This window comes from Heloderma suspectum, chromosome 16 (assembly GCF_057233095.1).
Source record: "Heloderma suspectum isolate Gila_16-S chromosome 16, 16-S_ref, whole genome shotgun sequence".
Lineage (NCBI taxonomy): Eukaryota > Metazoa > Chordata > Lepidosauria > Squamata > Helodermatidae > Heloderma > Heloderma suspectum.
In genome coordinates, this window is record NC_139473.1 from 5,370,630 (window position 1) to 5,397,823 (window position 27,194).

General features: G+C 46.0%; 1 protein-coding gene across 4 annotated transcripts in view; it reads left to right on the top strand.

The window, feature by feature from the left end:
- The window catches only part of VMP1 (vacuole membrane protein 1), a 126,478-nt gene that overhangs the window by 2,262 nt on the left and 97,022 nt on the right, over window positions 1-27,194 (top strand). For 2 of the 4 annotated variants that reach the window (XR_014786193.1, XM_084823358.1), the window contains exons 2-5: window positions 12,610-12,712; window positions 16,932-17,067; window positions 19,665-19,755; window positions 21,910-22,020. Coding sequence is in view for 3 of the 4 variants with exons in the window: in XM_084823358.1 (XP_084679484.1) it covers window positions 12,637-12,712; window positions 16,932-17,067; window positions 19,665-19,755; window positions 21,910-22,020 (414 nt within the window). In the remaining variant the exon portion in view is untranslated. Of the gene's footprint in view, window positions 1-4,493; window positions 11,057-12,609; window positions 12,713-16,931; window positions 17,068-19,664; window positions 19,756-21,909; window positions 22,021-27,194 lie in introns of those variants that run through there. The other 2 variants (XM_084823359.1, XM_084823360.1) reach the window with 2 other exon arrangements.

Genomic DNA, 27,194 nt, shown 5'->3' on the forward strand with positions numbered 1-27,194 from the left:
AGTCTCCTGGTGTAGGCACGATTTGAATAGGGCACTTCCCAGCTAATAATCTTAGGATGCAAACATGTAAAGGATTGCACCATTAACCACTATATTGCACCAGCTGTCAACTCTGGGATTTCAGCCGTGGGCAGGTTTTTGCTTTCTGAAATCTGCTTTTCACGGGGGTACATGGATTTGCCCCCACAGGGGGTGATCCGTTACTGCTTTGCACATTAGAGTTCTTTGACTGTGCAGGTTCATAAGTGTAAACCCGGTTCCAGAGCTTTGCTAGGAGATGGTATGGAAAGGAGAGAAATACAGTCTAAGCAACTGTTAAGTTTTTGAAAGTATTTCTAAATGTTTGAGGCTGTCATCTCTTCTGTACACACTGCAGAAAATTTTGATCTCAATGCATTGCTTGATGATAGCTCTTCTTTGTGTGTCGGAAGTACACGGCGGCTTATGGAAATGAATAGTTTTTAAGACGTAATTGCTCAAATGGTACAAAGGCTCCCTCAAGAGTCCAAAAGGCTAATACACTCTTTGTGTGTGTATTTTCACATGAAATGGGGCTCTCTTAGAGCTAGGGTCCCAATGAGGTCCTGATCCAGCCTTCCGGGGCTCCCAAGGGGGCCACACACATCCTTTCCCTGACCACCAACCATTTGCTAGTTTCTCGGCTTTTTCCCCATTCTAAAAGGTGGAAATGCTACGTTACTGGCAGCTAAAAGATGCTGGTATTTTTGGCCTTCGGCCCCACCCACCACTGGAACGTGGCCCCCAAGAGCGCCTCCAAAAGTGAATTCAGCCCTTGGGCTGAAAGAGGTTCGCCACTTCTGTCTCAGAGTATTCATAGAATAGTAGGGTTGGAAGGGGCCTACAAGACCATCGAGTCCAACCCCCCGCTCAATGCAGGAATCCAAGTCAGTGCATCTGTGGCAGATGGCTGTCCAGCCTCATCCTGAATGTGGGAGAGCCCGCCACCTCCCTAGGTAATTGGTTCCATTGTGGACACAATGGAAAGCCTAAATAAAACGATTTTTTATTTGCCCTGATCTTTTAATTCAGAATAGGTGATGGTTTATCTGCTTCCTGCCTGCTGATTTGAATGCTGTTCTGATGTTGTCATTGTTTTCTTGCCCGCTGAGGTTCTACATCCCTGATCGAAGGTGATTTTCTAGGCAAAACTCGCAAAATCCATGGGGAAATTACTTGAACAGGACAGGATTTGGCGAGTGGCAAAATAACTATAGTCATCTTCTCCATAATGAATTCCAGTGCATAGTCAGAAAAACACACACAGTAGCAGCTATGTTAATGGCAGATGCAAAGGAATTGACGGCTGGATCCAAACTGTGCAATTCATGAGCTTGCTTTGCTCTGCCAGTTGGATGCTATGTATGTATCTATTTATTTTTTAATTCCATTTCTGTTTCACCCAATAGCCGAAGGACCTCTTTTAACAGGAGCAGAGAACCTATAGCCTTCCAGATGTTGACAAACTCCTCCTCCTATCATCCCTATCATTGGTCAGACTGGCTGGGGCTTATGGGAACTGGAGTCCAATATCATCTAGAGGGTCAAACTGTTTCACTGCCTGTCTTTTCTCTTCCCTTCCTGTTTCTTTGAGAGTCTATGTGCAGCATGCTGAATAGTAGTGAAGAACGTGAGCTACAAGCCAGTTCAAATCTCGGTTTAGGAACAGCAGAAGCTTCCTTATGCTGAGTCAGACCGTGGGTCTATCTAGCCCAGTATTGTTGAAGCTGACTGGCAGCAGCTCTCCAGGGTTTCAGGCGAAATTCCTTCCTAGCCCTACCTGGAGATGCCGGGGATTGAACTTGGGACTTTCTGCATGCAAAGCAGGTGCCCTGCCACTGAGCCTTGGGCATGAACTCACTGAGTGTCTTTAGGCAAGCCCCTGTCCCCCTTAGCACTTGGCCCTATCGGCGCTATTGGGAATATTTATTCAGTTCTGTCCTGCACTTTCGACATAAATGTATCTTCCCAGGGTGAGTAATGAAGTAGTTTAAGGTACAAGAAAAGTACAGTCGATATAAAAAAAAATAAGGCATACAAATTAACACAACAGACTAAAATGGCAATGGGCCATTCAAATAGACAGTGAAATTTCAAAACTGCTCTAAGTCTTAAAAATGCTAAGACTAGCGGTTCCTAAAAGTTACCGAGAGCATATGTGAAGTTCTTTGAGCATGTCAAATGTGCTTTATAAATCCTAAATATTATCTTTGGTGGTGGAGTAGTCATGTGCTCACCTCACCTCCTGCGTGTGTCACAGTTCGACCTCTTGATAACTCTGGTCTAGTTATTATGAAGATATATTTAAAACGTAATGACAAGTCTCTTACTACTTTCCTTTTTTCCATCATTTAGGCTGTCAACTGAAACCCACTTGTCAAGGAGAAAGCCCCATTGAACAAAGTGGGACTGACTTCAGAATTAACATGTCTAGGATTGCACCGTTAATCTCTTAATATATCCAAGAATGAGTCTTTTAAACCTTGCTGAGAATCTTTTCGTTTCTCCCCACAATCTCTTGGCTTTCCTTACATGCATCTCAGATGATCTCTCCCCCCCCCCTTTATTATTTTTCAGCATTGCTGTAGTCAGGTTTTTGTCATTTGTATTCTGTTGAACTGTAGTTTTTTAACAATACAAACATGATAAGAGCCTAATAAGGGAATAGGGTGGTGGGGGATTAAAGTATAGGAGAGACAGTTTACATATCAGTTAGTTGAGGAAGATCCTATCACTTTAATATCCCAGTATCAGATGTGAAAACGTACCCAGAAACTAAGGGTGCAATCCTAGACACGTTAGACAGAAAAAAGTCCTACAACTGGGAATTGTAGGGCTTTTTTCTGTCTAAACATATATAGGATTTTGCCCTAAGAGTATGCCGGTCTTGTGTTTGCTATATCTGAGTTGGGTCATCTCTCTGCTGTTGTACTGCATTTGTTCTTTGGGTGATTTTTCATTACTGCAGGATAGAAAAAAGATTTCTGGGGGTTAAGGGAAGAGTGCAGTGTTTTATGAGACTGCTGGGTCTGACTTGTGAGGAACTGAGCTAAATATAGCCCCTGTTCACTAAGGGATGGTTAGGGATGAAGAGAGGAAAAAAAGCTGTACCTTTATGAAGCAGTATTTCTCAGACTCCTAATTGCAGAGCCCTGTGGCCCCCCCCCCCACAATTAAAATGGGGGGATATGTTTAGCCTCCTGATTGGAAGGAAGCAAGCCCAAAGCAGTGATTCATCAGGGATCCAATGGGCACCCTCTTCAGGGCCAGCAGTTCTGCTGTATTTCTGTATTGGAAGCAATTGATTCACAGCTGAAGCAGAGATGGGTCAGAATTAGCCACTCACCCCTGTGGAGGCTGAATGCTCAGAACGAGTGATCTGGAATATAGGGCCATCAGATGGATTTTTTAGGTATGCGGATGAAGCAGGACAGATGTAAGACAGCACTGAGGCTAGTGCAGGGGGAAGGGCCATAGGTGAGTGGTAGAGACCCTGCTCTGCCTGTAGGAGGTCCCAGGTTCAATCCCCAGCATCTCTGCGTAGGGCTGGAATAGGCTTCTCTCTGTAACCATAGAGAGCTGCTGCCAGTTAGTGTTGACAGTACTGAGCTAGATGGATCTAATGGTCTGGCTTGGAACAGGGGATGTTGCCTTATCCCACGGATTATGTGCTATGCAGTCTTCTGATATCGCTTGTTGCCATTTAATACTAATACTCCGGCAGGTACCAGAGGGTAGCACTGGGAGAGGAGGTTTCGGACCTGTGGCCACTCACTTGTTGGGTGCCACAGGGTTCCATCCTCTCCCCAATGCTATTTAACATCTATGTGAAGCCGCTGGGGGCTATCATCAGGAGGTTTGGGGTGCGGTGTCATCAATATGCGGATGACACGCAGCTCTACCTCTCGTTCAAATCTTCACCAAGGTTGTCCGTAGAATCCCTGTCCAAATGTCTGGAGACGGTGAGTGGCTGGATGGGGAGGAATAAGCTGAAGCTGAACCCTGACAAGACCGAGGTACTTTTGGTGGGAGACAAGAGGAGGCTGGGGGATGTTGACCTGGTGTTGAATGGGGTACGGCTACCCTTGAAAGACCAGGTCCGCAGCCTGGGGGTCATTTTGGACTCCCAGCTGTCCATGGAGGCTCAGGTGTCAGCTGTGAGCCGGACAGCGCTGTATCAACTCCATCTGATACGGCAGCTGCGCCCCTTCCTTCCTGACCATCTGCTCCCATCGGTAGTACATGCCCTGGTCTCCTCTCGTTTAGACTACTGTAATGCGCTCTATGTGGGGTTACCCTTGAAGACGGTTCGGAAGCTGCAGCTGGTACAGAACGCGGCAGCTCGCCTGATTAAAGGCAGCCGCCGGCGAGATCACATCACTCCAGTGCTGAAGGAGTTGCACTGGTTACCAGTTGTTTTCCGGGCCAAATTCAAGGTGTTGGTTTTGACCTTTAAAACCCTATATGGTTCCGGCCCAGCCTATCTTAAGGAGCGCCTCCAGCAGCACCAGGCAGGCCGCTTAACAAGATCAGCCTCGGATGGCCTCCTCTCTGTCCCATCAGCCAGGACAGCTAGACTGGTGGGGACAAGGGAGAGGGCCTTTTCTGTGGTGGCCCCCACTCTGTGGAACTCCCTCCCTAGGGAACTCCACCATGCCCCCTCTTTAATGAGCTTCCGTCGTGCATTAAAAACGTGGTTGTTCAGTCAGGCATTTGGAGTGGGTTAGGGTATTTTAGAAAATGTTTTTATTGTAGAATTTTATTGTTTTAAACTGTTTTATTGTATGCTGTACATCGCCCAGAGTGGCTGGGTGACCAGCCAGATGGGCGATTAATAAATTTAATAATAATAATAATAATTAAAAAAAATAATTTGCAGGGGGAAAGGGACCGATTTATGCCATGGGGGTGATTGTGTTTTGGGCCACCCGCCAGAGCAGCTACTGATGGCACAGCAGGGCATGTTCTCCTGGGAGCGTCTTACTTGATTCTTGTTCACTCAAGTCAGGACACCCTTTTTGAGCCAGGCCAACAGCCTCTCTGGTTTAATATTCTATCTGTTGACAGTGGCTAGTTCCAGAGTGGGATTTCCCAAAGGTGAAAGGCTGGTTGGGAGGAATGGTGGAACTGCTTGGCAGTCTTCCGAGCCCAGCAGAGGCCTATCTGTGTGTTGGGGGCTGGTAGTTGACCCTCCCCTGCTAAGTCATAGGAGGTTTGTCAATGGGCTGTTCAGCCCACATGTGCAGGTTGCATCACACTTCAGTGGCAGAGTACATCCTGTGCATGTAGAATATCCCTGGCATCTCCAGTTAAAAGGTGATCAAGAAAATAGAGCTAGAAAAGATCTCCACTTAAGAGCTTGGAGAATCACCACCAGCCAAGGGTACTGGGCTAATTGGGTCAAAATAAATGGATGAATTTCATGGCAGTGCCAAAAGACAAGCTGGTAGACACTGTCCTAGGTGGCTTTAAAAAGAGATTGAACAGAGTTTTTGGAGGAGGATGTGTCTGTCAATAGCTGTTTTTCCCTGATAGCTAAATGGAATATCCACATTCAGAAGCAGAATACCTCTGCATACAGTTTCTGGGGGCAGGCTGCTGAAGAGCCAGCTACACCTGTATGAACCTGCCCGGATCCACATATCCCCTCCATTCCAAAAGTTGAGATTCCTCTCCTTAGGCTTAGTTACTAAGAGCCTTAAGCTACAATATGCTGGTATTTTGATCCCAACCCCTTTGTCTTTGGCGCCACCCACTACTGGAATGCAACACCCGGGAACCTCTCCAAAAGGGGATTTGGCCCTCTGCTGAAAGAGGTTCAACACCCCTAATCTATGGGCATAGCAGATATGTTTTCTTGGCCCCATCTGTTGAACTGCCAACCTCAGCCACGTAAAAAGTAGGACGTATGGCTTGGCCCAGATTATTAGGTGGTGCCAAGGGAACGTGTCCCATTGCACAGTCGAAAATATAATTTCCCCCCCTTCTCCAAATGTTGGTGCCTCTTCCAGTTTCATGAGGAAGCTGTTGCAACATCAGCAAGTAGAGCAATGAATGGGAAACCTGAGAAGGAAAACATGATGTTCTTATGCAATATGCTAGGGATTATTGGTCCCCCACTCTGCCTTCTAACAGCTAATTTTATGCCATGTTTACACTGTGTTGGGACATCACTTGGCAATTTTATGGCATGACGAAGATTTGGGGAAAATACCAAAAAAGAAATTGAGTGCTTTGCTGTGTGTTGTTTGTCTGGATAGCTAAACCTTTCTGATAGTTGATCTTGGGATGAAACCACCACCTGTTGTCCCAAGAGGTCACTTAAGGACGTATAACGTCTCCAACACCCTTTTCAGAGGGTTACTTGACTATTGGGAATTGAATTTGATGTTCTTCAAGCAGAGTGGCTCCATTACTGTTTGCAACAACTCATGAGAGCTCTGGTTTGCAGGAGTGCGTGGTTTGTTTGTTTTAGTGTAAGAATTCCTTCAGTCCTATAGCACTGTAGTTGGAGGGTCTGAAAGTGTGTCCAAATAGATACAGGTTATGACTGAGCCACCCTGGGAAATGTTTGGTTGAAGGCTTGTAGGTATATATGCATGAAATAAATACAAGGAGCTTTCTTTGGGTGGGTGTGGGAAATCAACCCAGTGTTTTGAGGACTGCTTCGCATAAGAACATAAGAACAGCCCTGCTGGATCAGACTCAAGGGTCCATCTAGTCCAGCATTCTGTTCACACAGTGGCCAACCAGCTGTCGACCAGGAACCCACAAGCAGGGCATGAGCGCAACAGCACCCTCCCGCCCATGTTCCCCAGCAACTGGTGTATATAGGCTCACTGCCTCTGGTAGTGGAGGGAGCACATAGCCATCAAGTCTAGTAGCCACTGATGGCCTTCTCCTCCAGGAGTTTGTCCAGCCCCCTTTTAAAGCCATCCAAATTGGCGGCCATCACTACATCCTGTGGTAGCGTGTTCCATAGTTTAAATCTGCGCTGTGTAAAGCAGTCCTTCCTTTTATCTGTCCTGAATCTCCCACCAATCAACTTCATAGGATGACCCCGGGTTCTAGTATTTTGAGAGAGGAAGAAAAATGTCTCCCCATCTACATTCTCCATACCATGCATAATTTTGCATGATACACTTTGCTTGTAAAATAATCACCTGAATACCACTGACAAAGAAGAACAGGGCATCTTCAAAAGTTTTTTTCCCCCCAATGTTAGGGCTTCCCCACTTTTTAGGTCACAAAGGATCACAAAGGAGATCTTTGGGACGATTAGCTTGTAAAATACACTTAGCAGTATTCCACTTTTGTCAAGTTTTACCTGCAAGTTCACATTAGACTTTGCCCCCTCCAGACTGCAACTGCTCTAAACTCTGACCTTTGGCTTTGCTGACTCGGGCTTTGGGGAGTTGTAGCCCAAAACATATGGAGATCACTAGCTGCCTACCCCGGATTTACCCCATATATGCCTGAAAGAAAACACACACAGAGAGAGCAAAACAAAACTTCCCTACCCATTTCTAAGTTTGCCCCTGAACGAAATAGACATTTGCAAGCGTCTACGTTGTTCTTTTCTTTACAGGATGAGCAGTTCTAAGTGGAACAGTATCCTGATTTAGAACTTGTAATCCCTTTGCTACCGAAGTATCTTGCTCTTGGGCCATTCTGTGCCACTTTAGGAAGCCTTTCAGAGATGTCCTGATTCTTGTTCCAGTTTTTGGTCTAATTGAATTCTTTTTTCCTTTCGGGTTTTCACTGTGCTAAAAATATCCAAGTTTTTAAAATTTAAATAGCTCATTAAGAAATGTCTTGTCTTAACCTTGTAGAACTGAATAGTGTCCATCTGCATCCTTGGTTGGTTCTCATTTCTCTTTCTGGATCTCGCAGAGGGCAGTTAACTTTCTATCTGCACTTTTTAGACAGCCATCTGTTTGGTTTCAAACCTCTGGGACGAAGGCACCGAAGAGGTATATTATCACTCCACTTGGAAACTAGACTTACTCAGTCATTTTGGGCTTATTTTAACCAGTCAACTTGTACGTAGTATGTAGTGATTATATGTTAGAAAGTCTGTTTGTCAACTCTGGGGTCAGGGCAGGAAAATCCTGAGTGCCTGCTCACCCAAGCTCCTAAAAATGCAACTGTGATGTCTAGGAACGTTTAAATGTGTGTTTCTTCCAGGTCTGCTCAGGTCCACCTGAAATGTTGAAAAAAATTTCCAGCCTTGGGGGCAGGGAGCAGCGAAAGAGGAGAGAACCCACTATGTAGTTATAGAGTGGTGGTTCTTTCTCGTTTTGCTATATCCGATAATGAATGTAGCATTTCAGCTTGTTCTTAAATGTGGCTTTGGCGATAACGGTTCTGTTTTCAAAGAAATCCTTGTTACTATAAACACACTGTTTTTAAGCTGTGTTCTGGTAAGCTTATCGAGAGCTACTCGATTAGAAGATTTCATGGATGATAATTTGCCTACCACCATTGGTCTCCCCCTGCAATAGAGAACATTAGTAAAGTATTTTCCCTAGAATAAGAGTGGGCAGATTTCTGGCTGGCGGCATCTACTTTGTTTTTTTTATTAGAACTCCCAAGATCCACCAACCACCGCCTGGTGCAAAAGACGTACACTTAGAATTAAAGAATTCAGAGCCTGGGAATTTGTTTTGTGCGCCAGAACTGAAAGGAGCTCACAGTCCTTCCATAAAAAAGACTCGTACTCCCAGTTACTGCAAACTCTCATTTCACCGGTATAATTTGGGTGTGTATGTCACCTTTTTTTGTTGCTATTGTTAAATAACTGGGAGACAGAAATCCTTGGTAATCTATTTTTATTAGATTTATATGCCATCCAACTGGCAAACGCCCTTGGGTTTACAGCTATAAAACAACCCCCAACAATAAAATAACAACCAGAACAATGGATGTAATTAATGAAAATATTAAAAATATTAAAGTGCCAGCAGTAAAGTTAATCGCAGCACATTAAAGATTCTTTACCATCTGGAAGAGGAAGATCTTAACATGACATCTAAATTTACAATGTAAAGATGCAAGGCAGATCTCCCTGGAAAGGGCATTCCACAATGGGGAGCCACTACAGAGAAGGCTGTTTCCTAGTAGCAATCTGTCACACCCTTGTAGGTGGAGGCACTGAGAAAAGAGCCTCTCTCATAATACTAGAACTCAGGGTCATCCCATGAAGCTGGTTGGTGGGAGATTCAGGACAGATAAAAGGAAGGACTTTTTCACACAGTGCAGAGTGAAACTGTGGGATTTGGGAAGGAGTGGTGGCCACCATTTTGGATGGCTTTAAAAGAGGGTTAGACAGTTTCCTGGAGGAGAAGGCCATCAGTGGCCGCTAGTCCTGATGGCTATATGCTACCTCCAGTATCAGAGGCAGTATGCCTAAGTACACCAGTTGCTGGGGAACATGAGTAGGAGGGTGCTATTGCCCACGTGTCCTACTTGTGGGCTTCCCACAGACAGCTGGCTGGCCACTGTGTGAACAAAATGCTGGATGAGATGGACCCTTGATCTGATCCAGCATGGCGCTTATGTTCAGGCAGATACTTGCAGTCTAGTGCAAATCACTTAGAAATTTACTAGTAGATCACAATCTACCTTCTGCTTACTCCTGCATGCTGTTGGTCCACATTGGGTGAACAGGTTTAACAGGACTGTGCAAAGAACCATGTGACCTGTGTTTGCCCTAGAACATTGGACTTGCTGCTGGCGGAGGGCCTAGAAGTCCCATCTTTCCTTTTAAAGAGGACGTTGCAACAGATCCAGTGTTGCAGTTTAAGATTAACGAAAATTATTGGATTGGCTTAGCCTGAAGAAGCCATTAAGCGATGACAGGATAGAAATGTTCAAATATTTCAAGGGCTGTCTGATAGATGTTGGAACAGGTTGTTTTCTTTTTCTCCCCATGCAATTTTATTTGTATAACATTTTGAAATACAATTAAAAAAATTAAAGGCACCAAAAAATAACATAATATAGCAAGGTCACTGATTATAATTCTTAGGCTGTTCCACAAGCGTATCAGTGATAGACTAAGTAGAAGCTTACTGTCTAATGAAAGAATGAAAATACAAGTTAAATAGTCTATCTGAGGTGTGTGAGAGAGTGTGTGTGTGTGTGTGTGTGTGTGTGTGAGAAAGGCATGCAAGATAATGTCCTCAAAGATGTGGGATGTAGGCTGTGGGGCTATACCAGTCTTTCCTAAGCTGGTGCCCTCCAGATGTTTTGGATCACAATACCCATCATCCCTGACCATTGGCCACATTGGCTGTGGATGATGGGAGTTATAGTCTAGTACATCTGGAGTGCTGATTTAGAATTTCTTAAGCTAACCGTTTGAGTAAGATGTTCATGGTTCGATCTGAAGATGCCTCGTTGTTGGCTCACCGTAAGGTTTCACAGAAAGCAAAACCACGCTGCAGCCATTCTGGCTCTTAGTACAGGCGCGATGTCTGGTATGTGCCAGGTTCCTGGCCCACATGTTGTCTTGTTGCAAGGTTTGTTTGTCACTCTTCAAACCTCTCTGCTTTGCAACACAGTAGCACCCAAGTTTAGAGAAGCCAGTGTTTTAAACGATTCATATTATTTTTGCATTTAGAAACAAAGCAAAGCACAACACCGGAGGCTTGAATTGTGAAATGAAAAAGAGAGAAAAGAAACATCCAGCTGAAACATATTCCAAATCAATAATAGTGATTAAACAAGCTGTGCCATTGAGACAGTTATCATTATCACAAATGATTGTAACATTCACCCAAAAATTCCTGTCCATAAGGTGTTGGCTGTTTAATAATCCAGTTGTCCCTGAATGGAAAGACAATCGGCGTAGGGATTTTATCATCTTAAAAGGTAAAGGTGTCCCCAACCAGTCGTGTCTGACTCTAGGGTGCGGTGCTCATCCCCGTTTCTAAGCCGAAGAGCCAGCGCTGTCCGAAGATGCTTCCGTGGTCATGTGGCCAGCTTGACTGAACACCGAGGTGCACGGAACGCTGTTACCTTTCCCGCCGAGGCGGTACCTATTTATCTACTTGCAATTTCTTGCTTTCAAACTGCTAGGTTGGCAGGAGCTGGGACTGAAGACGGGAGCTCACTCCGTCACGCGGCACTCGGGTCTCGAACTGCTGACCTGCCGAACTTCCGGTCTGCAGTTCAGCGTCTTAACCACTAAGCCACCATGGCCCTTTTGTCATCTTAAGCGTCTGTTATTTTTAGTAATAAATAAATTAATAAAACTAATAAGTAAAGCTACAGAACTAGGGGTGGGGTTTGCTATCCTATATCCTAACAGTGATCTGATTCTTTGAATGTGGATCCTTGTGTAGCCAAAACAGCACCACCCAGGTACAAGAGGAAGTTCGTAGTCAATGTGGTGTAGTGGTTAGAGTGTTGGACTAGGGCTGGGGATATTTGAGTTCTATTCCCCACCTGGCCATGAAGCTCACTGGGTGACTTTGAGCCAGTCACCGACTCTCAGCCTAACTTACCTTACCGGGTTGTATGCCATCTTGAGCTCCTTGAAGGAGGGGCAGGCTTAAAAACGCAACAAACACTTTAGACATCAAGGCTGGCCAGCCATGCTTTGACGTGCGATTCCACTGCGAAGTGACGGCCCCAGTTTGCTTGGTCTGTCTTTGCTGGTGTTGCAAAGAACACAATTTTTCAATTAGCGCTCACTGTCTTCCCAAAGAAATAATGTTACGAGATGTGTCAAGGCTGAATAGAGCATTGTGGAAATTGACGGACAGGCAACAAAGAACTCCCTTGTGGGCAGAGGTCTGTGTCCATCTCATGTAAACGGTGCCAGACACTCTGAGATGAAACAATGGGGAAGATTCTTTCTTCAGATACTTTGTCTTGTATTTGTGTATGATGCCCTGTTTGTATGGGTGAACAGTTCTGCTGGAAAAGAGTTGTGTGCAGTTTGGCTGTCATTTTAATTAATGTGGTGGATACCCTGTGTAGAGCTGATGGCATCTCTAGATAGACAAGAAAAAAGCCTGCTTGAAATCCTGGAGAACTGTCGCTGCCAGTCAGTGTCGACAATACTGGGCTAGACGGACTCAGTATAAGGCAGCTTCCTGGGTTCCTATGTGTGCACAAGAGGATTGCACCTTTAATCCCTGACTTTATGCTGACCTTCCTCCTTTCTCTAGCTCCAAACTTTGGTTTGTTACTTGCTGGCGGAGGCCCTTGGAGTGTCTCAGCCAATATCACTGGCCCCAACCTTCTGCTCTAGATTATTTTATTTATTTTATTTATTTATTTCATTTCTATACCGCCCAATAGCGGAAGCTCTCTGGGCGGTTCACAAAAAAAAAAAGAAGCTTGGAGTTTCTTGCACTTGAGACCTTGAAAGGTTAGTGCAACTACTGTGGGGATGATCTCTCCTGCCCCCCGGGCTTCCCAACTCTAAGCTAGAGGGGAATGGGTAGGCTTGTCTTGTCGCCCCCTCCAGAAGGCAATGAAGTGGAAAGGTGGACCCCTGCTGAACCATCTTGCGTAGATCTTTTGCTGTTGAGCACATCTCTAGTTAACACCTTTGTTTGTGTGTGTCTTTGGCGTTAGGTCCCCCGTAAGTGATTGATCTATGAAATGGCAGAGAATGGAACAGATTGTGACCAGAGGCGCATAGGAATGAGCAAAGAACAGCACAATGGAAACTTCACAGGTATGACCCTTCTGTGTATGATCAGAACCCTTCTATGTATGATAAAATGCTGGCAGTTCCTTCAGCTGCTTCATATTTACTGATGCTAGAGTGCTAGAGACTGCACAAACTGGAACGATGCCCAGAGAGGGCTATCTTTAGCCTACAGAAGAAAAGATATTAAGGGGAGACACGATTGCTGTCTTTAAGTTTCCAAAGGGCTGTCATGAAGAAGATGGAGCAGGCTTTTTTCTGTTGCTCCAGATGGCAGGACTAGAACCAGTGGGTGGAAATTGCAGGGAAGTAGATTTTGGCTAAACATTAGGAGGAGCTCCCTAAGGGACAGAGCAGTTTGACTCGTGGAACAGAGAACGTGCCTTCGCTTGGAGGTATCTCAGCAGAGGCTGGACAGCTACCTGTCAGGGATGCTATGGCTCTGCCTTTCCCAACCTGGCGTTGTCCAGATGCTTTGAGTTGGGGAATGCTGCTGTGGCTGCATCCTGTATTGAGCAGGGGGGCTGGGGTAGGTGACTTTCAAGGCCACTTTCAGTGCTTTGAATCTGTTGTTCTACTCCCTGACTTGGCATCCCTGTCCTCTGTCACCAATATTGGTTGCTCCGTGTAGCAGCCCCTCTCGCAGTTCTGGGCATTGTTTCCATATGAGATTGCACAAATGGGGGACCCACCGAGCCCCTTCCTGTAAACAAGTATGAGGAGAAACATGGCGGCAGAGGCCGGGGTGCTTGTCGTCGCAGAGAAAAGCAGGGAGGGGGGAAAGGTGAGGCTCTTGAGATGCGTTTGAATAAATTGTTTGTTTGTTTATTTATTTATTTATTTATTTAGCACATTTCTAATCTGCCAAATAACTGATGTTCTCTACGTTGATTACAATCAGTTAAAAAACTAAAATGTGATTTTAAAACACAGTTAACAATGTAAAATACAGTGCAAATATTTAAAAGAATAAGATACAGTGTAATGCAGAACAATAAACAGCACGGGAATCGATAAACAGCCGTAATAACCTAGAAATAGGTCTTGGGGAGAGCAATCCTGTTTCCCCTAGGCAGCATCTCGGGAGCAATAAGATAGTTTGGATTGTTGGCTTGGAACCAGGAGCCCAAACTCCTCCCACCCTGTTCAGAGCTGGGGTGGAGAGAACCACACTGGCTGCCTCTCAGAGCTTTCCAAAGGGACCTCAGAGAGGAGGGAAAGAGGGCAGTTCTGTGGGAGGGGAGGGGACCGGGGAAGTGGGAATACGAGCTGTCCCCAGCCTCCTTCCCTCCCCTTCCACAAAGCCCTAGCTGGATGGGCAAAAACGGCTATCTAGCAAAAATGCAGAGTGGGAGAAATGTGAAGGCGACAATCGCCTCCACGCTTCTCCAACTCTGCAGAGATTACTTGTTACCCTCCCAAGTTGGGGGGCTGACAGGCATCCAAATAGGATTGCGCCCTAAATCTATGCATACATCAAATTTGCACCCTGCACCACATCTGGCACCAATTTCCTGCAGCTATGTCCCCAAATTCTAAAATGATTACAGCATAGACAGCAAAATTGCTGCATACGTATGTTCTCATGCTGCGTGTATTCTGATCTTGCAAATTCTCCAATAAACATTACTAGCCTCCCTTCCCCTGTGTACTTTTGTTAATAATTTGGGGCATATCTACAACCTGAAAGGAAGGGGGGGGGGGCGGGAAGCCTTGTCTTCTCAGTTGCCTGGTGGTGGCTCTTAACTTGGGTTAGCATGTATGTAGGAGGCTCTTCTTATCTGTAAGTCAAGAGGATCAGAACACTAAATTGAGCTCATAGATGAATTACTTCAGACTGATCTCTTGTTCAAATGTACTTGTTTGTCTTTATGGATCTGTATCCCTCTTTCCTCCTCCAAAATGGAGATGCCCAAAATAGCTAATGAAATGTCTAAAGGCAGTTTAAAACTGACCAAAAATCCTCAAAGTAAAAATAGAAATATATTATCAGTAAAAATGCAAAAGCAGTGATTTATGTCTGTACTCATTCACCCTGCCCAATAACAAAAGTTTTCTGGGTGGATTACAAAGCTAAAAGAATGAAAACATGGTACAGAAAATAAACAACAATAAATACCACAGGAAGCAAAATCGATAGGAGCAACTATTAAATTTGACTTTTAAAATCTATAATCCATGGGGGAAGGGAACTGTCTTTGCCTGGTGTGAAGATCAGAGAACTAATAAACACCAGGAAGCCTGTTTTAGATTTAAGGTCTCTATAAAAATTAAAAGATTTAAGGTGCAATCCTATGCGTGTTTAGACAGAAAGAAGTCCTACAACTCCCGGCATTCCCCAGCCAGCATTGCTTCTTTCTGTCTAAACACGTATAGGATTGTGCCTTTATAATCTGTAAAACTGATTCAGGATGCCCTTTGGAAGGCATCCTCTCACCAGGGTTGGACTTGAACAGCCCGTCGTGGGATGTTGGGTGGCTAGAGCAGTAAAATCCAGCCGGGAATGATAGGCGCTTCTTTCCTGGTTCAGCAGCCCGCCAACCAAGCTGGAATGGGAAGAGTGTTCGCAACTTGACCTGGTTTGATGAGGAAAATCCAGAAATAGACTGAGACGGTGGGGCTGCTCTTCAGAAAGTTCAAAATAAAATGCAGCTGGGTTTGCATACGCTGACTCCTGGCCTGTGACAATCTAGCTCTATCCAGTGCTATAAAATTATATAATGATTTGCCCTACGATGACACTGAAGGGGCACATAGGAAGCTTATACTAAGATTGGTCTGTCCATTGAGCAGAGGAGTGTCTCCTCTAACTGGTAGTGGATCTCCATATTCCCAGGTAGCGAGAGAGCATTTCCATTCCCTGCCACTTGATCCTTTTAACTGGAGATGACCAAACCTGGACCCTTCTGTATGCAAACCAGGGGCTCCTGAGTTGAAGTTCTTTCCCAGGGGCTTTCTCAGCAATAATGCAATAAAATGGAAATCAAGCTACAAGTCTATTTAAAAATGCACGTGTTAAGAGGGAAGAGGCCTTAAGGCAGGAGTGTTAAAACTCTTTCAGCCCTAGGGCCAAATTCCACTTTGAAGGAGCGCTTGGGGGCTGCGTTCCAGTGGCCCTTCCATAGTTTACAGGGGGCTCGCTAATGGTTTTGTGTCAGTCGGCATATTTGGAATTTTGAAAGCGTGTTGTGGGTGCTCTCAAAAAATGGCTGTCAAGAGGGCTTACCCATTCATAAAATAGCTGCCATGGTGAGTGTGGCCGGTCACAAAATGCTCTTTTCCTAGAAGGCAAACTGGTGAGGCTAAAGGGAAAGTAGCCTGCCCAAGAACTTAACTGTGACAGAGAGGTAAGCATCTGAACTCCAAAACACAAAACCACACCTTTATTTATTCTATTTTAAACATTTCTTGGCTACTTTTCTGGACCGAAGCCCTCCCAAGGCGGCTCACAGCAGTAAAATACATTAAAACAATTAAAATATTAAAAGTGATAAAAACATAAACACAAGGAAATAACAATACAAAAATAAAAGCTGACCATGAAACCAGCAATAGCAATAACAGCAGTCATATCAAGAGAAGACCAAGGTAAAATAATATGTTTTCAAGGCCTTCTTAAAAACCTGCATGGTGGACCCCCTATAGCAACTTGTTCCAAAGGTGTGGGGCCACTGCAGAGAAGGCCCTCTCCCTTGTGGTCACCCACCTATCTGCTCTCATGGGTGGGCAGGTGAGGAGGGCTTCACTTGCTGATCTTAAAGTGCAGGTAGGCCGATACGGGTGGGGCGGTCCTTCAAGTAACTTGGTCCCAAACTGTTTAAGCCTTTAAAGGTCAAAACCAGCACTTTAAACTTGGACTCTTGGACCCAAGTAAAGATGATGCTGGAAGGCAGCCCTTCATTTTCCAGCAGTTGATTTTTTAAAAAACTGAAGAAATAAAATAGGAATCAGGAGAGCGAGGGAGCCTGGCAGGCGCCAGGAGAGGTGTCTGTGTGCACATTGAAGCCTGTGGGCACCATGTTGGAGACCCCAGGTTTAGAACAAGCAAATATTCCCATGAGTGACAAAATCTTGGGGCAGGCTGTGGCTTCGAAGGTGTAAGGCCTCAGAGGCAAATCTCCCAAGAGGGGAAAAGGGTGATAATTTCACCCAGAGGGAAGAGGCTTTTGTGGGGCCGGTGGATGCTATCATTTCCCATAACTTTTCTCTGGTCATTCTCCCATTTTTTCTCCCTTCCTATCTGCAGAGCCCTCTTCCCTGAGCGAACAGAAGCGGAAAGAGCGAGACGACCGTCAGGGTATCCTGCTCTGGAGGAAGCCAGTCGTTACCTTGCAGTATTTTTTCCTGGAAACGTTAATAAACTTGAAAGAATGGACCATAAAGTAAACAGTACTTCTCCTGAATTTTAACTTCTTCAGTCAGTTGCAGTGAAAGGCATAAGCTAGCCCTCTTGTCTCTCTCCCCCCACCCCACCCCACCCTCCATAATCAAAGTCCCGTTTTTCTGTGTCTCGATTAGTCTAAGAGGTGGGGAAAATATTTCTCCCTTCTTGTAACACCAGAACTTAGGGCACCTAGCGTGAGCAGTCGGTTCTGATCAGAAGGACATGCTCCTTCATGCAACTTGGAGTTAGTCTACAGCAGGGGTGGGGGGAAACATGTCTCCCCCCCAGATGTGCTGGACTACAACTCCCATCAGCCCTAGCTAGCATAGCCAGTGGTGAGGCATGATGGGAGTTGCAGTCTCATATCTCCTGGAGGAGGCTGCATGTTCCCCATCAGTGGCCTGTGGAACTCATTGGGATGGGACTGTTCGCTCAACACACTAACCCACACTCAGCTGTTGAGTGTGGGTTGTATTGAACTGTGGGTTAGCACGTAGTCTGAAACCAGGACATTTTCTTCAGGGTGGCTTGTTAACCATGCAGTGTGATTTATTTTTCTCGAATGAGCCGCCTTGAGAACCCATGGGTTGTTGTTGGGTTGTTCAGGGTGGTTAACAAGCCACCCTGCGGAAAGTGACCTGGGTTCAGAGAACATGCTAACCCACAGTTCAACAAACAATCCATGTTTCAGCAGCTACCCACATTCAACCACTGAGTGTGGGTTAGTGTGTTGTGCAAACCCAGCCAAAGGATTGATGCGGTGGGCACCAATATAGCTCCAGATACCTTTCGTAGTGCCTGGCAAGGTCCCCTACCCCTCCCACTTAAAAAAAACAAAACCCATTTTCTTACTCCCAGCTGGGGTTGCAGGGAAACAGGTTTCAAAGGAGTTTTTTTAATGTGTGGGGGCTCAGACTGTCCTCTGATCTTCTGTATTTTCACTAGATGAGCTCTTCAGCTCGTGTAGCGAGGACGCTTGGGAGGCGGAGTGAAGGAGGCTGGAGGAGAGTTAGGTTAACTGGTCTCCTGGCCTCTCCGGTCTCCTCCCCTCTCTGCCCACTGGAACACCTCCTTTCTTGAGGCTCTGAGGTTGCATCTCTGACCTCGGAGAGGTGGGTGCTGTGGTTCTGTCCACACCAACCGCAATTGGGAGTGGACTGGGGTTGGCTTTACAAGCCATCCTATGGTCCCTGGGGTGCTCTCCCAGGGACCATAGGATTGCTGTCTTAAAGACTTTGGGATGGGGGAAGTGAGCTGGCAGTAATCAGCCTTCCCTAAGCTGGAGGAGGCCAGGCTGGTGTTAAGGGCCCAGCTAGGTAGGAGGTCTGAGTTTTGCGAAAACAGCATTTACAACTGAAGTGGTTTCCATGAACATCCTAGCAGGGCAAAGTTTGGGATTATGTGGAACTCGTGCTCAAAGTGGTCGTGAGGACTTTGCTTCTAAGCTACCTGTTCCCTACTGTGGCAGACAATTGACATCCTAATCCTTGCCCTGTTTGGACTGAACTGGACTCGAAAGATTTGGGATTTAGCCACAAACTGGCTGGCAGATCCAGGGAATAAGGAAAAAGACATAAGGCTCTTAAAATTTATTTACTGCATTTTTATCCCTCTTTTCTGACAATTATTAACTGGGTTCGCACAACATGCTAACGCACACTCAGTGGATGAGTGTGGGTAGTTGAACAGTAGTTTGTTTGTTGAACCATGGGTTAACATGTTGTCCAAACACAGGACATTTTCTGTAGGATGGCTAGTTAACCATGCAGCGTGACTTATTTTTCTTGAACAAGCCACCTTGAGAACCTGTGGTTTGTTGTTGGGGTTGTTCAGGGTGGTTAAGAAGCCCCACTGCATGGTTAACAAGCCATCCTGCAGAAAATGTCCTGGGCTTAGAGAACATGCTAACCCACGGTTCAACAAACAAACCACTGTTCAACAACAACCCACTCTCAACCACTGAGTGTGGGTTAGCATGCTGTGTGAACAGTCCCACTGTCTCCCAAAATGGCTCATATCAGTAAAAAAAAAAAAGAGAGAGAGAGAGAGAGAGAGGGAGATAGACCGTTCCTGTCAGTCTTACAAAATCACAGCGCTGGACCAACATCAGTGGTTCAATTTCTCTTATTCCCACCCAACATTTGGTTGTCAGACAGTCGGTAACTGGCCCAAGGTCACCCAGTGAGCTTCATGGCCCAGTGGGGACTAGAACCTGGGTGTCCCGAGTCCAGCATCCAAACCACTGCACCACGCTGGCTCTCTTGTATGCTTCTCTCATCTGTTTGTGGTTGGGAAGGAAACGGTGGGCTAAGTAATCCTTTGGCCATATCCAGTTGTGGGACTTCACCATACTGTAGTCTAGCTTTCCCCAACCTGGTGCCCTCCAGATGTGTTGGACTTCATCTCCTAGAGTCCCCCAACCCAGTTGGTAAATGCTGCTGTAGTTTGCATTGCAATGGGTAATATGAGAGGCAGAGAGGCATAAATGTGTCAAGTATCACCTCGGAGTGGAATTTGGGGCTCGATGACAGTGTGGCCCTTTTCCAGCCCTGCGATTCTGACGTAGACTTTTATTTCCCTCCTCCCCCTCCCAAGGTTGTGGCATCGGCGAAGTATCGTGGTGTCTCTCTTACTGCTGCTTGCAGTCCTTACGTCTGCGTATTATATCGAGGGAGCACATCAACAGGTAATGACGCTTTGACCCTGTCGTACTTTTTTTGCTTGTGTGTATGTTGTCTGGTTTACGTTTCTTGTATCCAAGCACCATTCAGCATGTTACTTTCAGGGTGGCTGACAATCCAAAGGTTCTCCCCCAGCCCTGTGAGGTAGCGGAGGGTGAGACGTGGCTGAGTGGAGATTTGAACCCGGGTCTCCCTGGTCCTCATCTGGCATTGTAACCACTACACCACACTTCTTCTAATCCTTAAATCAACCATGGGTCCACACATATATGCTCAACAGCTTTCTGCTAGCAAGTTTTTTAAAAAAAGTTCTGGCTAGATCCTCTGTCCTTTCCCCAAGCCTGGAGAACAGTTCGGGATTTCCCTGACACACACACACCCTGCCCCAAGCCTCGGAGAGGATCAGAAAGAAGCAAAATGTCTCGGTGTTTTCTTGAGCTGCTATAAGATTCAAGGCAGCAGGGGCAAGCCTCCTCTTTCCCAATCCAGCTTGGTGCTGGGGAAGAGGGGGATTGGCCTGCAGTCATACTGGGCCTCAGAGGTGGTCAGGGGGCCAGTCCAAATCGGATCCTGACGTTGTAGTAAAGACCCAGCCCTTACCCCTCAGGTGAAGGGGAGGGATGGTAATGAGCCAAGGCTGGCCAAAATGTGTGGGCCCCTGATAATATATTAGTATTAGTACTATTAGTAGCAGTCTTAGTACTTTTAGTAACACTATTGGTACTACTAGTAGTATCTGCCTATTGTTTTGTTGATGAAAGGAAGGACTTCTTCACACAAGGCATGGTTAAACTATGGAATTCGCTACGACAAGACATAGTGACGGCCACCAATTTGGATGGCTTTAAAAGGGGGTTAGACAAATTCATGGTGGAGAAGGCTATCAATGGCTACTAGTCCTGATGGCCATATGCTGCCTCTGGTCTCAGAGGCAGTATGCTTATGTACCCTAGTTATGGGGGAACATGGGTGGGAGGGTGCTGTTTTACTCATGTCCTGGTTGTGGGTTTCCCGTGAGCAGCTGGTTGGCCACTGTGTGAACGGAATGCTGGACTAGATGGGCCCTTGGTCTGCCCCAGCAGGGCAGCTCTTATGTTCTTATAATTAACCATTAGAAAAACATCAGCAAACATTCAGGATAAAAACTAAAATTTGACAATGGATATCCCTAGAGGCAATCGTCACTTACTGTCTTCCAAATAAGGAATAACTTTTCCTTCTGAGTGAGTTTTTTCCTATTTTATTTCTTTTATGTTCAATAGAATCAAACATTTGCATTCCCATCCAACATTGGTCTTAGCCCATAGTCAAAATATCCATTAATGACCAACCATTCAGACTATATTCAAAATTGGATAAATAAAGTCTCAATTACTCTGGAAAGGTTCAACTGAAACGTTTCTTCTTTCGCAAGGTTGTTTATAAGCTGTGATCTTGTTCATCAGCATCATGTTCCAAATCTCCCTTCTCCGTTGACCCAGACTTGGTATAATTGGTGATTTCTATGCCTTTGCCAGAACTGTATAAGCCCCCGTTAACATTGCTGCGTGTTCTTTCCTGACCTGACCCTTTATTGTCCCCATCAAGGGTTTAATTGCATTTTGTAACCTCAGGAAGCATCAGTTAAGCGTCCGAAAACAAGTTCAAAATTAAAATTTGGCAGTGGGCATCTTTAGAGGCGACTGTCACTTACTATCCTCCGAATAAGGACTTGCTTTTCCTATGGAGCGAGCTTCTTCAGGAGGCAAGTGATGGTTGCCTCTCATGACATACATGCTCCAGCTGAAATCTGTGGCGTAATTTCAAGTGCTTAGAGTAAGTAAATAAAGACGACTTTGTTCCTGGCACCTTTTTGAAGTTCACCTCCCTCTCTTGCCCCTGGCTCCATTCACAGGCTGGCCTTCCAGGAACAAACGATGCTGACCTCACGCCTCAGGGCATCCCCTGTGTCTGGTGCTCTCAGGCCTGCACATTTCTTTGCCCAGTGTCCAAACGCTGCACTAGCCGCAGAGTTGTGCAAAAGATACGCAGTGCTGGTTTTAAACCTCTTTTCCTCTGAGCGGCCTAGAATCCCACTTATGCTTCTTTTGACCTGTGTGTCTGTATCGCGGGGCTTTCTTGTGGAAAATGTCAACATCCTTGTTTTCTTTTCTCCCCAGTATGTGCTTTATATGGAGAAAAAGCTCTTATGGTGTGCCTACTGGGTAGGCTTAGGGATCCTGTCCTCTGTCGGACTTGGAACGGGTCTTCATACCTTTCTGCTCTACTTGGTAAGCAAAAGTGTTGGTACTGTGTGTGTTGGTGCTGTGTGCCTTACTGTCTATAACAGTTTTCGCAAACCTGGTGCCCTCCAAATGTGTCTGACTGCAACTCCCATCACTCAGCCATGCTGACTGGGAATTATGGAAGTTGTAGTACGACACATCTGGAGGATGCCAGGTTGGCAAAGGCTGGTCTATACGTAACACCACAGCTCTGTGTCCTCCTGTTCTTATTGTCTTAGAAGTCTTTGCCAAAGTCATCCAACTCCTGCCACACACGTGACAATTCTGTGTCCTGTGGATGAACAAACGTGCATGTTTTATCTTCTTGTGATTGGCAAGAAAGTGGTGGTGTTTCAAGATCTCTCTCTCTCTCTCTCTCTCTCTCTCTTTATTTAAAACATTTGTATCCTGCCCTATATTAAGATCTCAGGGCGGTGTACAGATAAAATAAATTTAAATAGTATAAAACAATAAATAATTTAAGCTGCTAAAAGCACATTATACCATTAAACAAGTTAATACCAATTAAAAAATCTAAAACAATAAAACAGTGTGCAACTTCAGAGAATTCAATTAGCCCTCAAAGGCTTTGGTGAAAAGCCATGTTTTTACTTGGCACTGAAATGAAATCAATGTATGCGCCAGTTGGGCCTCAAAGGGGAGGGCATTCCACAACCAGGGTGCCACAGCAGAGAAGGCCCTCTCCCACATCCCACTGTAGTGTATGTCTCACACTGGTGGGATGCAGAGGGGGGCCCTTCCAACAGATCTCAGTCCTCAGGCAGGCATATAGAGGGAGAGGCCCTCCCTCAGATATTGAGGCCCCAAGCCACTGAGGGCTTTAAATGTTATCACCAGCACCTTGTATTCCGACTGGAAGCATATTGGCAGCCAGTGCAATTCCTTTAAAACGGGTGTTACATGATCTTTACGAGATGTTCCAGTCAACATAATGACGCAGGACGCTGCCTTACACCAAGTCAGACCATCGGTCCATTTAGCTCAGTAGTGTCGACACGGACTGGCAGCAGCTGTGTCGGGTTTCGGACAAGGGGCCTTTCCCAGCCCTACCTGGAGATGCTGGTGACTGAACCTGGGACCATGCAGAGCAGGGGCTCTAGCCCTTTCCCCAAACTGTGGGAGACAAGTTTACAAGAATTAAACTTGGTAGATTCAACAGGAGCCAAAAAATGTTTCTTTACAGGCCACCAGCCTGCTGTCTCCCCTCGAAAGGTCCATGTCATGTTAAATTTCTGTTTTTCTACTCCTAGAACTAGTTCATAGGATCAAAATAGGCCACTGTGGAAAAATAATTTTGGAGACATCTGTGAACTGAAAGGAGCAGGAAACCAACTCCATGGGCTGGTTCGCACCATCAGAATAAGCCACCATGGCTTATTTAACTTGTGGTGTGTGTGCCAGGCGCAATTTCCATAATAGCCAGCTGGGTGCAGCTTGTTGTGTTGTCTGAACCCAGGTGGCATGGCTTGTTGGAGGGGGGCATGGCCCTCCAATAATCCTACAACAGCCCTTGGGTTTTTGGAGGGTTGTTTCCCCCTCCAACAAGCCATGCCACCCAGGTTTGGACAACACAACAAGCCACGGCCAGGCAGTGATTATGGAGATTGCGCCCTGCATGTGCCATGATTTAAATAAGCTACAGTGGCTTATTTAAATCATGGCACGTGCAAGGTGTGATTTCCATAATAAGCCATGGTGGCTTATTTTGCTTGTGCGAACTAGCCCATAGAGTTGGTTTCCTTCCCCTTTCAATTCACGGATGTCTTCAAAACTATGTTTCCAGCTTAGAATGTGATTTCAGTTGAACACAGACTTCCATATTGCATAAAAGCGGGCCGGCTGTTTCTTCAGCAGATGTTGTTTCAGTAAAATGCACCCCTCTGCCTTGAGGTGCTTTTATGGGTTTCAGTTCTGGAGGGAGGAATACTGCCTAAATTCACCACTTGGTGTCTCTGTGAACACACCAGGACTTGAAGGGTCATGGTTTAAAATTCCCTCAGATGACGCTGCACAGCTTTCTAACAAAACGTTGTTCTCAGTGTTGCTCATCACAGGCGCTAGATGGAGCCGTTGCCCTGGTCAGTGGTGACAAAACCCCTCCTTTTATAGTTTCAGTTTTGTTTTGCTTCTCCTTGTAGACTCTGCAAAAGGAGGTGGAACACGAGGCATAGAGAACTAAACTCTCTCTGAAACGTGCTATGTAGAAAGACAGTACTTACTTCTGCAGAAAAAGAAAGGCTGGGATCCAAGTCTGTCTGGCGACATTGGCATCTCACCTGGAGATGCGCTCCGCAGCTGTTCAGGGGCATTTTCATTTCTTCTTTTGCCACGAATTCTAGGGCAGGGATGGGCAGAAGCTAAATCTGGATCTCTCGGTAGATCTCAGAACGGTTTGCTGTAGATCATCAAGGCTTTCTGACGCTCGATTGTTTAACTATAGCAACAACATTATTTCCCTGCTGCCCCCCACCAAATGATACTGCTGAAATTAAGAAAACCTGGGGTAACCAGGTGTAGATTTTTATGTGGAAGGATGGTCAGCAGTGTTCAGTTCTGGAATTCAAAACAACCTCCTGGGCTTAGAATCCCTTGATTCAAAGTGTATGGCTTTCGCAGTTTTGGATCTCAGGGTTCTAGAAAGACAACAACAACACCAAAGTAGGTCCTGCAAGCCTGGAGTGTGCCCACCTCTGTTGTATGTCAACCTTGCCCATCCTGGTGCCTCCAGCTCCAGCCCTCCGTATGGCTGGATTAGGTGGGCTTAGAGAAGCCGCTTTCACAGAACGTTGTCACCCTCAAATACCGGGTTGTTAATGCTGACCTACCTGGTAGGACTGTTTATAGGGTTTACTGAGAGTGTGAGGAACCCTTCGTACCCTCAAACACTTCGGCTATTGGGTGGTATAGAAATGAAATGAAATAATAAACGAACGAACAAACAAAACACTAACTGCATCCTATGTGTTATGATAAATAATCATCGCTGCTGCATGTCTTGCCACTGATGAGGCGAGCTGGTCTTTGGCTTCAGAAGCCGCCTATAGGAGCCAAAGTGGTGACAAACGCGAGAGCGTTCCAGCTGCCTGTCAGGGTGCCTTTGCAAACTTGCATGAACGGGCTCCTTCGGTGCTGTGGACTCGGCCAGTAACGTTGAGGAGCCCTCCTCATTTTGCAAGCTGGGCTTGGGTTCCGGCGCGGATTAAGATGCCTGCATAAAAGTGGATGCAACAGCCATGGCCGGTAACAGTACAGACGGCGCTTTCACTCATGCTGTTTTGGAAATCCCCATGTTGTTGCACGTCTCGGCAGCTGCAGCCCGGCTGAGTTGAATCTCGCATCGGCATCATTCACGACTTCCATGGCCCCTTCAAGTGTGGCGAGAGGATGCTGTCCTTGACTAGCTGGTGCCAGCTCCGTTGCTTGGCTTCACAACTTGCCCCAAAGCTGTTCCAGAGAGCGTCTGCTGGCGTTGTGATGGTTCAGGACCAGCACGGCGGGCTGAGCAAAGCTGTTCCGTGTTACAGCATTACCTAGAGCCTGGTCTTCTGGTATTCTTGCTTTTTGACTTGTGGTATTGGATGAGGGAACCTTGTTTCGGAGCCGGCGGTAATCCACACCTGACGTGACCACAAAGCCTCCTTGTGGTACCCAGATGCTTGCCACGCCACTTAAGCTGGAGTGATCCAGGCAGGGCGGGTGTGATCATGCAAAAAGTAGAGGGTGGGGAATAGTCGCCAGGGACGAGTTCCGACTAGAGCAAATGTACATGTAGTTTACCACAGAAAAATCCGGAAGCCATGCCAAGGTAATAGCGTGGTTGCCACGGTCTTGGTTACAGAGTTTCTGGCTCCTCAGACTCCAAGTCCCCCTGAGCCTCTACAGAGCAATTCGAGGGGCTGCTCGTGACTTAAAAATTGACCTGGAGCAAAATGCATTTGAGCATGTGCAAAGTGCTTTTCCCTTCTTGGAACAAATGGCTTAAAAAAAATTGCTGTGAAGAAGGTGTCTCTGAACTTATGCAGTTTTCCTTGTCAGAGTCCTCCTTGTGTAAACGCTTTCCTCGACACGGAACCCGCCCCCCCCCCAGAACTATAGTTCCTATCATCTCCAGCCAGCATAGTCAGTCATGCTGGTTGGCAGTGGTGGGTAATGTAGTCTAACACATCTGGAGGGCAGTAGTTAGGGAAAGCTGTTGTGTAGTAAAGGAGAAGAGAGCCTTGAAAGTCTAGGAACCCAGTGCTGTTTTCACAGTATTGTACCATTTGGTGTAAATGGACATTGAGATAATTGGCAGAGTCCCTCCTCCAGGTTGCCCCTGCAAAATGAGCCCAGGCAGGTGGCTACAACCTGCCTCATGGCACCCTGTTTGTGGAATACTCTCCCCGGAGAGGCTCGCCTGGCACCTACGTTATGGTCTTTCGGCACCAGGTGAAGGCTTTTTTTATTCTCCCAGGCACTGGAAGAGCAACTTTTAATCTGGTTCTATGATGTCGTGATTATTTTATTCTTTGCTGCTGGTTTTATCTTGGTTTTATTCTGTCGCACTTTTTAAGAAAAATTGTTCTGTGTGGGTTTACTGTCTTGTACGCCACCCAGAGAACTTCAATTATTGGGTGGCTTGAAAGTACAGGACATAAATAAATGTAATTGCCGGACCACCTGATGCGCAGCGGGCGCGTGTGATTGGCTTCTAGAACAGCACTAAAACCAAAATACTTCTCAAATTTATTTTGAGATTAGTTTGTTTCCAAATTTGATCTGCGTCAGATATTTTTGCTCATTTCCCCCTTTTCCTGTTCTGTTTCGTGTGCTTTATTTTTATTGCCATTTTGTAGCGATGGTTTTTACTACTTTCTTTTATAGCACCACTTTACTGAAAGGCGGCCTGAGATACTTTAAATCAATCAACACGGGGGCTGTACAGATTTTTGGCCTGGCTTACTAGCCAACTATCGGCCTCTTTCCTTTTGCCAAGTCTCTTGTCTGCACCAGTGAACTCCGGCTGAGGGGCTGTTATTTCTTATGTGGATCTTGGCTCCAAAGCTCAGCATGAGAGGAGAATCCCCTTCACTCTCCCAGAGTTAGAGGAGAAGAATTTCTCATGAAACCCATGACCTAGAGGATGGTGAGCTCTCCCTGGCTGGAGGTCTTCGACCAGG